The 16,208-nt window shown below is 45.7% G+C and overlaps 1 protein-coding gene across 6 annotated transcripts in view; it reads left to right on the top strand.

Annotated features, from left to right (window-relative positions):
* Window positions 1-16,208, top strand: part of tet3 (tet methylcytosine dioxygenase 3) — a 73,873-nt gene that overhangs the window by 35,084 nt on the left and 22,581 nt on the right. For all 6 annotated transcript variants that reach the window (XM_071352677.1, XM_071352678.1, XM_071352675.1 and 3 more), the window contains one exon: window positions 5,972-8,894. In XM_071352677.1, coding sequence (XP_071208778.1) covers window positions 5,972-8,894 — 2,923 coding nt within the window. The remainder of the gene's footprint in view (window positions 1-5,971; window positions 8,895-16,208) is intronic.

Genomic DNA, 16,208 nt, shown 5'->3' with positions numbered 1-16,208 from the left:
GTGGTGTAAAGCTCGCCACCATTGGAGCAGTGGAAACGCGTTTTCTGAAGTGATGAATCACGCTTCAGCATCTGGCAGTTCGACGGACGAATCTGGGTTTGGCGGATAACAGGAGAACGCTACCTGCCTGAATGCATAATGTCAACTGTAAAATTTGGTGGAGGAGTAATAATGGTCTGGGGCTGTTTTCCGTGGTTCGGGCTAGGCCCCTTAGTTCCAGTGAAGGGAAATCGTAACGCTACAGCATACAATGACATTCTAGACGATTCTGTGCTTCCAACTTTGTGGCAACAGTTTGGGGAAGGCTTTTTCCTGTTTCAGCATGACAATGCCCCCGTGCACAAAGCTAGGTCCATACAGAAATTATTTGTCGAGATTGGTGTGGAAGAACTTGACTGGCCTGCACAGAGCCCTGACCTCAACCCCATCAAACACCTTTGGGATGAATTGGAAGACCGGTTGAGAGCCCGGGCCTAATCGCCCAACATCAGTGCCCAACCTCACTAATGCTCCTGTGGCTGAATGAAAGCAAGTCCCTGCAGCAATGTTCCAACATCTAGTAGGAATCCTTCCCAGAAGAGCGGAGGCTGTTATAGCAGCAAAGGGGGGAACAACTCCATATTAATGCCCATGATTTTGTAATGAGATGTTCGATGAGCAGGTGTCCACATACTTTTGGTCATGTAATGTATCTCGAAAGTCCCAGTTAACCGGTTATGAGAACTGTCATTATGGTTGTGTTATTGTTTGCACAGTAGATCCCTGTAAGTTTCGGTTTGAGACGTGCAAAGCAACAATACAATTGTTATTGTATGTGTTTAAGAGAGAAAAAGAGTGTCAGTATATCAACTGTGTGAAAAGAGGAAAAGTGAGCAGCAATGTGACTGACTGTGGGTTGTTGGGTTGTGCATTTTAGTGACCACGCTGATTCAACAGACTAGTTATCCAAACTGTTGTTACTCACAACCCCGTCTCAGTTCAGTCTGATCAGTCTGCGGTAGGGCAACTTGGGGCCTCACTTATCGTCGGCCGGCTGTCCTCCCCCCACCCCTCCAGGGACCCCCACCAGACACCCGGAACAAAAGGTGAATTACAAGGGCCTGAGCAAGCGGCCCGTCCAATAAGACACTTCAAAAGGCCCATTTAAATATATTCAAACCACGGGAAAAGCAGGATGTCTTTCTACTTCAGCTGTCAACCAACTATATGAATTACAAACGAGAGCTGTGTTCTCACTGTGAACATACTGTAGATATGATCAAGTCTGCATTGTAAACCGACTAGCATTGTACACAGGCCTGTTGGGTCATAACTCAAACAACAAACCAGTCTAGTTCCTCTCTTCTAGACATGTTTAATGGTGTAGCCTACCTTTATGTGTACCTGTATATGTGTGTACAGTAAACTGTGAATGTTTGTGTGTATGTGCGTGCGTGCATGTGTGTGTAGTACATGTGTGTGTGTACAGCATACTGTACGTGTGTGAGGTGGACATTATTATGACTGTGTGTAATCCTTATAGAGCTCTGTCTGTCTGATCTCACAATGCTTCAGGCTTTATTAATGTCTGTCTGTCTGAACAATAGGGCAGGACTTACCTGCTGTAGCCTCAATGTCATTGCCCTCTCTGCTCTGGCAGGTCCATTAGATAGTGCCATGTTGAATACTTCCTTATTTAGTTTAGGCTATTGTTGAGGTACAACTTCTAGAATAAGATTTGAAGATGTTCAGAGGCAAATAAAAAGTGTTAAATGTATTATTTGTTTTTTTTTAAATATTTAGTGTGACATAGATTTGTGTCTCTGTGTAGAAGTGGTTGAACATACAGTACCAGTCAAAGGTTTGGACACACCTACTCATTCCAGGGTTTTTCTTTATTTTTACTATTTTCTACATTGTAGAATAATAGTGAAGACATCAAAACTATTAAATAACAAATATGGAATCATGTAGTAACCATAAAAGTATTAAACATATTTTATATTTGAGATTCTTCAAAGTAGCCACCCTTTGCTTTGATGACAGCTTTGCACACTCTTGGCATTCTCTCATTGCCAAAATCCCAAAGTATCCCTTTAACTGTGCGTGAAACAGTGCAGATACACGATTCAAGCAGAGATCTGTTGCATTTTTTAAAGTCAGTGTCATGTTGAGAGGGCTGCAGCAATATACACTGAGTATACCAAACATTAGGAATACCTTCCTAATATTGAGTTTCAACACCCCCCCCCCCCTCTTTTGCCCTCAGAACAGCCTCTATATGTCGGTTATGGACTCTACTAGGTGTTGAAAGCGTTCCACAGAGATGCTGGCCCATGTTGACTCCAATGTTTCCCACGATTGTGTCAAGTTGGCTGGATGTCCTTTGGGTGGTGGAACATTCTTGATACACACAGGAAACTGTTGAGCGTGAAAAACCCAGCAGTGTTGCAGTTCTTTACACAAACCAGTGCGCCTGGCTCCTACTACCATACCCTGTTCAAAGGCACTTATATTATTTGACTTGCCCATTCACCCTATGAATGGCACACATATACAATCCATGTCTCAATTGTCTGAAGGCTTAAAAATCTTTCTTTAACCCGTCTCCTCCCCTTCATCTACACTGATTTGAAGTGACATCAATAAAGGATCATAGACTGACCAGGGGAATCCAGGTGAAAACTATGTCACGGAAAGAGCAGGTGTCCTTAATGTTTTATACACTCAGTGTAGAGTGTTTTGACAACAGCACTGCTTTGGTTGCACTGTCAAAATGTCACTTTGTTTTTCCCTCCAAAATCATCAGCCAGGTCAGATCCTCTCCATAGTGTTTCAGCCTCCCTTCTGCAGGTCTAGTAAACAGTGATGTCATCACAGCTAATGAAATGGATGAGCAGGTTCAACCCCCAGATGAGATCATCAGTACTATGCTCTACCTCTAATGGATGCTAATCGAAGGCTGTAGCTACTATCATCTTATTAAGCACACTTGTGAAAGGGCATCAAGAACGTAACCATATACTAACAATTGCTACTCTTTGCTACATCTTTGCTCTCTCGATGCTCTCTCGATCCTTCACACATTTGTGTTGCATTTGTTGAGACATCATGCATTGATTGTGTCTAGTCTTACATCATGGTGATATGACATACAGGTGTTGAATGCTGCAGTCTTGTAGAGGTACAGTAGATACAGTAAATAGTCCCTTGTCATAAAGGCCTGAGGGGGGAGAGGTTCAGGACCAAGGATCAGAAACCAGGAATCCTGCTTGGCTAACCTGATTCAGATAACACTGTTCATTTGGCCAATATAGTAGACAGTCGTTGACAACACAGAGAGCTAATTGACATGTATAGACTGGTAATATACAGTATGTTGACATTCAAACTAGAGGTCGACCGATTATGATTTTTCAACGCCGATACCGATTATTGGAGGACCAAAAAAAGCCGATAGATTAATCTGCCGATTTTTATTTTTATTTATTTGTAATAATGACAATTACAACAATACTGAATGAACACTTATTTTAACTTAATATAATACATCAATAAAATCAATTTAGCCTCAAATAAATAATGAAACATGTTCAATTTGGTTTAAATGCAAAAACAAAGTGTTGGAGAAGAAAGTAAAAGTGCAATATGTGCCATGTAAGAAAGCTAACGTTTAAGTTCCTTGCTCAGAACATGAGAACATATGAAAGCTGGTGGTTCCTTTTAACATGAGTCTTCAATATTCCAAGGTAAGAAGTTTTAGGTTGTAGTTATTATAGGAATTATAGGACTATTTCTCTCTCTACGATTTATATTTCATATACCTTTGACTATTGGATGTTCTTATAGGCACTTTAGTATTGCCAGTGTAACAGTATAGCTTCCGTCCCTCTCCTCGCCCCTACCTGGGCTCAAACCAGGAACACATCGACAACAGCCACCCTCGAAGCAGCGTTACCCATGCAGAGCAAGGGGAACAACTACTCCAAGTCTCAGAGCGAGTGACGTTTGAAACGCTATTAGCGTGCACCCCGCTAACTAGCTAGCCATTTCACATCGGTTACACCAGCCTAATCTCGGGAGTTGATAGGCTTGAAGTCATAAACAGCGCAATGCTTGAAGCATTGCTAAGAGCTGCTGGCAAAACGCACGAAAGTGCTGTTTGAATGAATGCTTACGAGCCTGCTGGCGCCTACCATCGCTCAGTCAGACTGCTCAATCAAATCATGGACTTAATTATAACATAATAACACACAGAAATATGAGCCTTAGGTCATTAATATGGTTGAATCGGAAACTATCATCTCGAAAACAAAATGTTTATTCTTTCAGTGAAATACGGAACAGTTCCATATTTTATCTAACGGGTGGCATCCATAAGTCTAAATATACGTGTTACATTGCACAACCTTCAATGTTATGTCATAATTACGTACATTTCTGGCGAATTAGTTCGCAACGAGCCAGCCGTCCCAAACTGTTGCATATACCCTGACTGCGTGCAATGAACGCAAGAGAAGTGACACAATTTCACCTGGTTAATATTGCCTGCTAACCTGGATTTCTTTTAGCTAAATATGCACGTTTAAAAATATATATTTCTGTGTATTAATTTTAAGAAAGGCATTGATGTTTATGGTTAGGTACAGTCGTGCAACGATTGTGCTTTTTTCGCAAATGCGCTTTTGTTAAATCATCCCCAGTTTGGCGAAGTTGGCTGTCTTTGTTAGGAAGAAATAGTCTTCACACAGTTCGCAACAGTCTTCACACAGTTCGCAACGAGCCAGGCGGCCCAAACTGCTGCATATGCCCTGACTCTGTTGCAAGAGAAGTGACACCATTTCCCTAGTTAAAAGAAATTCATGTTAGCAGGCAATATTAACTAAATATGCAGGTTTAAAAATATATACTTGTGTATTGATTTTAAGAAAGGCATTGATGTTTATGGTTAGGTACATCTTGGAGCAACGACAGTCCTTTTTCGCGAATGTGCACCACATCGATTATATGCAACGCAGGACACGCAAGATAAACTAGTAATATCATCAACCATGTGTAGTTAACTAGTGATTATGATTGATTGATTGATTGTTTTTTATAAGATAAGTTTAATGCTAGCTAGCAATTTATCTTGGCTTCTTACTGCATTCGCGTAACAGGCAGGCTCCTCGTGGAGTGCAATGTAAAGCAGCTGGTTAGAGCGCTGTACTAGTTAACTGAAAGGTTGCAAGATTGAATCCCCGAGCTGACAAGGTAAAAACCTGTCGTTTTGCCCCTGAACAAGGCAGTTAACCCACCGTTCCTAGGCCGTCATTGAAAATAAGAATGTGTTCTTAACTGACTTGCCTAGTTAAATAAAGCTGGGAAGAAAAAAAATAAATCGGCCAAATCGGTGTCCAAAAATACCGATTTCCGATTGTTATGAAAACTTAAAATCGGCCATAATTAATCGGCCATCCCGATTTAATCGGTTGACCTCTAATTCAAACGGGGAAGTTGAGTTGCAAGTTTATTACCAGTAACTATAGAAGTGAATGGTAGATATGCACTATACAATGGATGCTGTAGTTCACCTCATTCTCCTTCACCTTTCACTTGTTCTTCCTCATATAGATAAGATGTTTAGATAATGGCCCTGAATTGTGTGTGTTTGAGTACTTTTTCAATTATCCTTTGTGTTTTTCGGGGGGATGGTACCTTTACATGGTCTGAATACTGTAGTAGTGTGCATATTACTGTGCAATGATGTGACTTTAACATTTCTAGCAAGTGCCCTATCATAATCATTATTATTTGTCTGTTCTCTGTGAATGTTTTGTTTGAGTAGAATGTTATATTAAGATGATCAAATGAAGAAACTAGTTGTAAACATGTTTAAACTATATTTTTTTGTATATTGATTGCTATTGTTTATTTCATGTTGATGCACAGTTCCTATTTAGTTTTTCTGGTTCCTTGTCCCTAACCTGTGTCCTCTCACTCTCTCACTCAGACTGTTTCGGACGCTCGTTCAGTGGATGGCCCCAGAAGAGGAGGCCAGATGGAAACTGGGTCACATGACCGCCTCGAGGAAGGCGGTTTGCTGAGCCTGGAACTGACCAATGGGGTGAGCCGGCATCCCAGGGACACCCATGAGGAGGGTGGAGCTGGCCTTGAGCCCCAGAGGGAGCCCCAGCGGTCAAGGAGTGTTTCCCCAGGACAGGGCTGTGTACCTGGCCACAGCAAAGCCACCCAACCCCATCAGCAGCAGCATTGCAATGGCTGGAGCAGTACTGGTAGGACTCTTGGGAAGCCTGTCCATGAGGCAGACATGGAGGTTGCACGCAACCTGGTAGCCTTCTCAGCCAGTGTGAGTGTGGGCTCCCTGCCCCCCTCAGGTCACCTTGAGCCCCAGTCCCACACCGCCCAGCTGTATGAGAAGTTCAACCAGGAGATGGGAACTGGTGAGGGGGCTGCGGCTCAAGCCAGACTCCAAGCACCAGAAGGAGGAAACCAGGCTATCCCCCCAGAGGACCTGAACACCCTGCAGAATGCCCTGAGCCAGGCGCGGCACGGCTACAAGCCCCCCAACTGTGACTGTGATGGGCCAGACTGCCCGGACTACCTGGAGTGGCTGGAGAAGAGGATCAAACAGAGAGGGGCAGGGGAGGAGCGGGACAACAACATGCCCTGCTCCAAGATGACCGCTGACACGCCGCCTCATCAACAGCCCCCACACTCACAGCAGCCCCCCCACCCCCAACCCTATGTCAATGGAGGTAACCCTCCCTCCTGTCCACCACTACACCCACATCAACAGGGACAACATCCAGCCCCTATCCCCTGCTCCCCTCAGGTCCTCTCGATCGCCAAGGAGAAGAACGTCAGTCTGCAGACGGCTATTGCCATCGAGGCCCTGACCCAGCTGTCTGCCACTGTCCCCCAGACCGTGGTCCCTCCTGCCCAGGCCTCCTCCACCAGCCAACCTCAACACCACCCCCAACACCCCCCTCTACACCTCCAGCACGGCACCCGCCTGGTCCCCTCCTCCCCCAACCCCCTCTCCTCTTTGTCCTCCTCGCGTTCACAATCCGTCCCTCCTGGACTATACCCCCAGCTCCAGCAGAGCCCTGTGTCGTGGGAGCAGCAGCACAGACCCCAGTCCCATGGCCATCCGGCCCACGCCTCCCCTCTCCCGTCCTCCACTTCACCCTTCCCCGGGAAGCCCCAGGCAGGCAGCCTCCTGCCTCACCACCAGCAGTGGCAGCAGCAGCAGCAGCAGCAGGGCCCTGGGGGATCCCAAGAGCAGAGGAACCAGTGGATAAACTCAGATTCCCAGCAGCCTCTCTTCGCCCCTCCGTCCGGTGGCCACAGCACTGGCGACCCCATGTCCGAGCTCAAACAGCTACTGGGGGACTCCGGCGGAAAGTACATAAACGGCCCCTTCAAGTTGCCCGTCCCACAGCACCACATCAAGCAGGAACTAGGGATGCCTCGGGTCAAGCAGGAGGTAGACTCCGGGGAGTACCAGAGCTCTGCCTGCGCCTCCATGGGGGGCTGCTACAGCTTGATAAATGGCCAGCAGCAGCCTGGGTACCCTGGTCCACCTCTCTCCCCGGGCAGCGCAGCCATCCGCCACTCCACCCAGACAGCTCTGCAGCAGCACCTTCACCACAAGAGGAACCTCTTCTCCAACTCTCCTGGCCTCCCAGGCCTCTGCCCTCTGCGGCCCGCCAAGGCCTGCCAGAACCTCCGCAAGTGGTGGCCCCAACAGATGGGCCCCGAGGGCCACCCCGTCCCCGTGGCCATCAAGCAGGAGCCCAAGGAGCCCAAGAGGAGGAAGAGCACAGCGGGGACATCTCCGCTCCTCAAGCAGCACCCAGGGGGTGGGATGCTGCTCCAGCCAGGCCCCAAACCCAAGACGATAGTCATCAAGAAGACCAAGCAGAAGGTCTCCCTGCCAACCTTCCTGCCTCACAGACAGATTTCCATACAGAAACCGTCTCCCCTCACCATTACCGGAGCCCTGCCTCTGGCCAGCGCCCACTTAGGTTTTCTCCCTCTCCCTACCTTCCCCCTCCTCAGTAACCCCACTCAGGCTGCCGCAGGCCTCCCTGCCCCAGCCCAATCTCAGGTATCCATTTTAAACTCTTCTATTGCACCCTCTGTCGCTCCTTCTGCCTTGTCTGTAAACACTCCAGACTTCTCAACCCCTCAGCCTCTCCCTGTAGCCCTGGACATCCCAGCAAGCTCAGCGGAGGCTAGTGCCACACAGACCTCCACCACCTCTCAATCCATACCAGGCCTCAGTTCCCTGGACCCCAAGTTCGAGGAGCTGATCTGCCAGTTTGAGGCAGAGTTCGGGGACAGTTCATCCTCGGCCCCAGAGCCCTTCCCTTCACAGATCCAGAGCCAGGACCAGGCCCCTTCAGCCTCAGCCCAGCCCGTGGTGACAGAGTCTCAGCCCAAAGGTAACTCAGGACAAGCCAGGCACCCATCACCATCCAGCACTACCATCACTCAGTCCTCCAGCGCTGCTCCATTAGCTCCTACCACAGCCCCACCAGCAGACCAGGACACGGAGGTGGACAAGGAGGAGTCAGGGGGTATGAGTAAAGTAACCTCCACCACACAGCCCTCCACTGAGAGCCCCATGGAGGAGCAGCGGGAGGCAACCAAGCTGCCTCTCTCCCCGTCCCCACTGCCCAAACGCATGAAGATTGAGACCAATGGGAACGTAGCTGTCCTCTCCACCACTGGATTATTCTCTGATGGGGGCGAGGACGACACCCCCACTAAAGATGGATTCCCCCTTAACCCCTCCCTAAAAGGCTTCCTTGAGTCGCCACTACGCTACCTGGACACGCCCATTAAGAGTCTGCTAGACATGCCCGCCAAGGACCTCCAGGCTGAGTTCCCCAGCTGCAACTGTGTCGGTGAGTGGTGTGTGTCTGTGTTTGTATTGAACAGTTTGTAGCTACATTTAGACCACTGTTGGCCCCGCAGAGTTACACATGGCTTTACACTCCCAGTGAGTGGGCTTGGGCTGCACACAAATGTTGTTGGTATATTTGGTATATAATAAAAGTATATAGTATAGAAACACACAAACTCATTTAAAAGACTTACAAAACCAATAACTAGCCTACAGATTTTTCTGCACTTGTTATGTCTAGGGGTCTTAGGCCTAGATACATGGTCTTGATGTGTGCATTAATGTGAGAAATCAGCATTTGACGACGGCGTTAGATGCCCAGGGAGACAGCAACCTTACCTTGGTCCAGGGTCTGCTCTGTCTATCTTGACCTCTTGGTCGGCCAGTCCATGCGGATTATTGTTGGTTCAGATGGTGACAAAAATGAACATACAAAATGGAAAACTACAAACAGGCATGCCCAAACTAAAGATTCAAAACAAACAAAAGGTCTCATGGCAACCAAAACCAGCAGCCTCACGGCTCTCCAAGCTGGCACTCTGACTGAGGACCTTAACCCTTAGCCTACAGCCGCGGCCCCCGTTGAAATCTAATTAACACAACGAAAAAATTCCCATCAAAATCTGTCTGTTTAAGCTAGAGATATCTGGTATATTTTTTTGCATGGGTCGCGTCTGAATCCACCACATCTGCGGTGAAAGGTGACAGACCGTGAGACATCCCGAAAATCGGTGTTCTCACGAAATCGTCTGTAGCGTCCGAACGGTTTGGCCTACACTATATGACCCCTCTGGAAAGCTGAGACTCTCATGAACATGATGGCGTTCTCTGTTTTGCTCTAGGATGCCCACAAGCCTCAGAAGACTCTTCCTAAGGTCCCCGGTACCCGTTTAAAATAATTTATTGAAGTACACTACATGACCAAAAGTATGTGGACACCTGCTCGTCGAACATCTCATTCCAAAATCATGGGCATTAATATGGAGTTGGTCCCCCTTTGCTGCTATAATTGCCTCCACTCTTCTGGGAAGGCTTTGCACTAGATGTTGCAACATTGCTGCGGGGACTTGCTTCCATTCAGCCACGAGCATTAGTGAGGTTGGGCACTGATGTTGAGCGATTAGGCCTGGCTCGCAGTCTGCATTCCAATTCATCCCAAAGGTGTTCGATGGGGTTGAGGTCAGGGCTCTGTGCAGGCCAGTCAATTTCTTCCACACCGATCTCAAAAAAACATTTCTGTATGGATCTCGCTTTGTGTACAGAGGTTTTGTCATGCTGAAACAGGAAAGGGCATTCCCCAAACTGTTGCCACGAAGTTGGAAGCACAGAATCGTCTAGAATGCCCATGATTTTGTATACTGTAGCTTTAAGATTTCCCTTCACTGGAACTAAGGGGCCTAGCCTGAACCATGAAAAACTTTACAGTTGGCACTATGCATTTGGGCAGGTAGCGTTCTCCTGGCATCCGTCAAACCCAGATTTGTCCGTCAGACTGCCAGATGGTGAAGCGTGATTCATCACTTCAGAGAACGCGTTTCCACTGCTCCAGAGTCCAATGGCGGTGAACTTTACACCACATCAGCTGACGCTTGGTTTGCGCATGGTAATCTTAGGCTTGTGTGCGGCTGCTCTGCCATGTAAACCCATTTCATGAAGCTTCCGACGAACAGTTATTGTGCTGAAGTTGCTTCCAGAGGCAGTTTGGAACTCAGTAGTAAGTGTTGCAACCGATGACAGATGCTAAACGTTTCAGCACTCGGCCGTCCCGTTCTGTGAGCTTGTGTGGCCTACCAATTTGCCTTTGTTATTCCTAGATGTTTCCACGTAACAATAACAGCACTTAAAGTTGACCGGGGCAGCTCTAGCAGGGCAGAAATTTGACGAACTGACTTGTTGCAAAGGTGGCATCCTATGATGGTACCACGTTGAAAGTCACTGAGCTAAGGCCATTCTACTGCCAATGTTTGTCTATGGGAATTGCATGGCTTTGTGCTCAATTTTATACACCTGTCAGCAACGGGTGTGGCTGAAATAGCCAAATCCACTAATTTGAAGGGGTGTCCACATCATTTTGTATATACAGTACCAGTCAAAAGTTTGACACGCCTACTCATTCAAGGGTTGTTCTTTATTTTAATGTGTTCTACATTGTATATTAATAGTGAAGACATCAAAACTATGAACTAACACATGATGTAGTAACCAAAAATATATTTTAGATTTTAGATTCTTCAAAGTAGCCACGCTTTGCCTTGATGACAGCTTTGCACACTCTTGGCATTCTCTCAACCAGCTTCACCTGGAATGCTTTTCCAACAGTCTGGAAGGAGTTCCCACATATGCTGAGCACTTCAAACTGCGGTCCAACTCATCCTAAACCATCTCAATTGGGTTGAGATGGTCAAATAGCCCGTACACAGCCTGGAGGTGTGTTGGGTCATTGTCCTGTTGAAAAACAAATGATTGTCCCTCTAAGCGTAAACCAAATGGGATGGCGTATCGCTGCAGAATGCTGTGGTAGCCATGTTGGTTAAGTGTGCTTTGAATTCTAAATAAATCACAGTGTCACTAGCAAAGCACCCTCACGCCATCACACCTCCTCCTCCATGTTTCACGGTGGGAACCACACATACGGAGGTCATCCGTTCACCTACTCTGCGTCTCACAAAGACACGGCGGTTGGAACCAGAAATCTCGAATTTGGACTCATCCGACCAAAGGACTGATTTCCACATGTCTAATGTCCGTTACTCGTGTTTCTTGGCCCAAGCAAGTCTCTTCTTCTTATTGATGTCCTTTAGTAGTGGTTTATTTGCAGCAATTCGACCATGAAGGCCTGATTCACGCAGTCTCCTCTGAACAGTTGATGTTGAGATGTGTCTGTTACTTGAACTCTGTGAAGCATTTATTTGTGCTGCAATTTCTGAGGCTGGTAACTCTGATGAACAAACTTTCTCTTTGCTTATTTGAGCTGTTCTTGCCATAATATGAACTTGGCCTTTTACCAAATAGGGCTGTATAGCTTCTTTATACCACCCCCACCTTGTCACAAGACAAGTGATTGGCTCAAACGCATTAAGAAGGAAAGAAATTCCACAAACTAACTCTTAACAAGGCACACCTGTTAATTGAAATGCATACCAGGTGACTACCACATGAAGCTGGTTGAGAGAATACCAAGTGTGCAAAGCTGTCATCAAGGCAAAGGATGGTTACTTTGAAGAATCTGAAATCTAAAATATATCATGATTTGTTTAACACTTTTGTGGTTACTACATGATTCCATGTGTTATTTCATAGTTTTGATGTCTTCACTATTATTCTACAATGTAGAGAATTGTAAAAATAAAGAAAAACCCTTTAATGAGTAGGTGTGCAAACTTTTGACTAGTTTGGACACACCTACAGTGGGGAGAACAAGTATTTGATACACTGCCGATTTTGCAGGTTTTCCTACTTACAAAGCATGTACAGGTCTGTAATTTTTATCATAGGTACACTTCAACTGTGAGAGACGGAATCTAAAACAAAAATCCAGAAAATCACAGTGTATGATTTTTAAGTAATTAATTTGCATTTTATTATATAGGCCCGCCAGATCAGTCTCAATGCCCTTCTGCCCCCCATGCCCCCTGCCCCTGCAGCAAGGACCTCAACATAAAAGGTGCACATATGCCCAGGCTGTGAGCAGAGCAACAGGCCCAACCCCCACTATTACACCCGCCCAAACACCATCCCGTGACATAAGAGGTATGTATCAGATGCTCAACATGCTCTGCTCACACCTACTGTAATGGTCCCTAAACCACACGAAAACAACACTAGACACTATGAAACACAAAGCTTTCACTATCTCATCCTGGAATATACAAGGTCTAAGGTCATCTGCCTTTGGTCTAAAGAGCAGGAACCCAGACTTCACCAAAGAAATTGGAAATACAGACATTATCATCCTACAAGAAACCTGGTATAGAGGAGATGGACTAACTGGTTGCCCTCTAGGATACAGAGAGCTGGAAGTCCCATCCACCAAACTACCAGGTGTGAAACAGGGAATAGACTCAGGGGGTATGCTAATTTGGTATAGAGCAGACCTAACCCACCCCCCAAATGATGTCAACAGAGAAAAATGACCTTGTGTGCTACCTATATCCCCCCAATAGAATCGCCAGACTTTAATGAAGACATCTTCTCCATCCTGGAGGGGGAAATCAATCATGTCCAGGCCCAGGGACATTTACTAGTCTGTGGCGACCTAAATGTCAGAACTGGACAAGAACCTGACACTCATGAGAGTACACGGTGTGCCATCAGAGCAGCAAGAAAAGGGCAACCAGTGAAGAACAAACACCATTGTAAATACAACCCATATTTATGTTTATTTATTTTCCCTTTTGTACTTTAACTATTAGCACATCATTACAACATTGTACATACCTATAATATGGCATTTGAAATGTCTCTATTCCTTTGGAACTTTTGTGAATGTAGTAATGTTTACTGTACATTTGTAATTGTTATTTTCACTTTTGTTTATTATCTATTTCATTTGCTTTGGCAATGTAAACATATATGTTTCCCATGCCAATAAAGCCCTTTAGGGAGAGATGCAGGGAACACTTGCTGTGCTGTAAGGCTGTTGGCTGTTACCAAAAGCCAAGGGCGCCAGACAATGGGTCTCCATAGTGAAGCCTACACACTCCCCTGACAACACCACACTGAAACACCCCATGTGTAACCTGACTGGGGCTGTTGCTGTGACCGTATTACCACCACACCGGCAATCATGAGTCATGAACGCAGTAAAGTTCTGCGTGATTGTTGAGTTACAGTAATCTCCTTTTATGCACTCTGGACATTCTTTGGTAGTACCCAACTTGCTAATGACCATCAGGTCCTAATTGCCTGGTACTCAGGGCTCTATTGTCCATCTAACCACTGACATCAGTGCAAATGCTATTGGAAATCACATCAAAAGCGTACCATCAAAACAGTAGGCCTATCTTACTTTTAAAACTCACCTCACTGTGATGATCAATTTAAAGAAAGAAGTTCAACAGCAGTTTGAAACGGTGTAAAACATGGTTGTTGTGGATGTTATTTCAAAGCCTAACAACGAAATGGACAGCGTTTTCTGATGTGATGATTAATTCAAAACACCCATATGCATATTAGAGCTTAGGCATATCATGTTTATGAGCCAAAGCCCCCCAAAAATCTGAATTAAAATGATGATTGTGCCATAATACAATACATAGCCTCTCATATTACGCATGGCAGAAAAACATCAAACTTAACGGATTTAACATGTCTGTGGTACATATTTGGTCTAGCCTATACAGTGAATTTGTATTTGATTTTGAATAGCCTAATAATAGGAAATTGTTTATATTTTCATAATGAAATGGGTGACACATCACCTTTAGCTGTACAGAATATCTCACCATCATGAGTTTCCATCTCCTTCTCTCTCCTTTATTCCTTTCTCAAGCGCGCAGACGTGCTGTCAACAGTTTTTTGTGAAATACACTAAATACACTAAACTACACTAAATACACTAAACTGTTGTAAATATACCATACAAAAGATTGTGGATACCCCTTCAAATGATTGGATTCGGCTTTTTCAGACACACCCGTTGCTGATAGGTGTATAAAATTGTGCACACAGCTTGCAATCTCCATAGACAAACATTGGCAGTAGAATGGCTTTACTGAAGAGGTCAGTGACTTGCAATGTTTCACCGTCATAGGATGCCACCTTTCCAACATGTCAGTTTGCCAAATTTCTGCCCAGCTAGAGCTCCCCCGGTCAACTGTAATTGCTGTTATTGTGAAGTGGAAACGTCTCAGGGAGCAACAACGTCTCAGCCGCGAAGTGATAGGCTGGTTGCAACACTCACTACCGAGTTCCAAACTGCCTCTGGAAGCAATCTCAGCACAAGAACTGTTAGTTGGGAGCTTAATGAAATGGGTTTCCATGGCCGAGCAGCCGTACAGAAGCCTAAGATCACCATGTGCAATGCCAAGCGTCGTCTGGAGTGGTGTAAAGCTCACCGCCATTGGACTCTGGAGCAGTGGAAACGCGTTCTCTGGAGTGATGAATCATGCTTCACCAGCTGGCAGTCCAACGGACAAATCTGGGTTTGGCGGATTCCAGGAGAACGCTACCTGCCTGAATGCATAGTGCCAACTGTAAAGTTTGGTGGAGGAGGAATAATGGTCTGGGGCTGTTTTTCATGGTTTGGGCTAGGCCCTTTAGTTCCAGTGAATGGAAATCTTAACGCGACAGTATACATTGACATTCTAGACGATTTTGTGCTTCTAACTTTGTGGCAACAGTTTGGAAAAGACCCTTTCCGGTTTCAGCATGACAACGCCCCTGTGCACAAAGCGAGGTCCATACAGAAATGATTTGTCGAGATCGGTATGGAAGAACTTGACTGGCCTGCACAGAGCCCTGATCTCCTCAACCCCATCGAACACCTTTGGGATGAATTGGAACGCCGACTGTGAGCCAGGCCTAATCGCCCAACATCAGTGCCCGACCTCACTAATGCTCTTGTGGCTGAATGAAAGCAAGTCCCCGCAGCTTTGTTCCAACATCTAGTGGAAAGCCTTCATAGAAGAGTGGATGCTGTTGAAGCAGCAAAGGGGAGAACAACTCCAAATTAATGCGCATGATTTTGGAATGAGATGTTCGATGAGCTGATGTCCACAAACCTTTGGTCATGTAGTATATGTTTCGTTGCGATTTTCGTGAACAAATTTCACATAGTTTCCAAAACTAAGCATGGGTACAGGGTTGGAGAGCCCAAGGCATACAGAGTTTGACCGGTATATCCCCTGTCAGGCAGCGAGAGCATGCTCCTCAAATAGTGGTTGATGTATGGCGTGAAATACATTTTCTTATATTTAATGCTTAACTACTCATATTAAGCATATGCTCCGCTATAAAAGCAAAGTAGCCTACAAAACGGATTGGCGGAAAAGCTTGCGGCCTCCATGCACTGGATTAGCGAATACAGATGATACAGTGCATTCGAACCCCTTGACTTTTTCCACATTTTATTACGTTACAGCCTTCTTCTAAAATGTATTAAAATCGTTTTTCTTCTTCACCAATCTACACACAATACCCCATAATGACAAAGTAAAAACAGGTTGTTAGATTTTTTTTGCAAATTTATCCACAAAACCCCCCCGGAAATATCACATTCACTTTGTTGAAGCATTTTTGGCAGCGATTACAGCCTCACGTCTTCTTGGGTATGACGCTACAAGCTTGGCACACCTGTATTTGGGGAGTTTCTCCC

The sequence above is a fragment of the Salvelinus alpinus genome, chromosome 19 (genome assembly GCF_045679555.1).
Source record: "Salvelinus alpinus chromosome 19, SLU_Salpinus.1, whole genome shotgun sequence".
NCBI classification, from domain to species: domain Eukaryota; kingdom Metazoa; phylum Chordata; class Actinopteri; order Salmoniformes; family Salmonidae; genus Salvelinus; species Salvelinus alpinus.
This window is presented reverse-complemented; position numbering and strand designations above follow the sequence as displayed.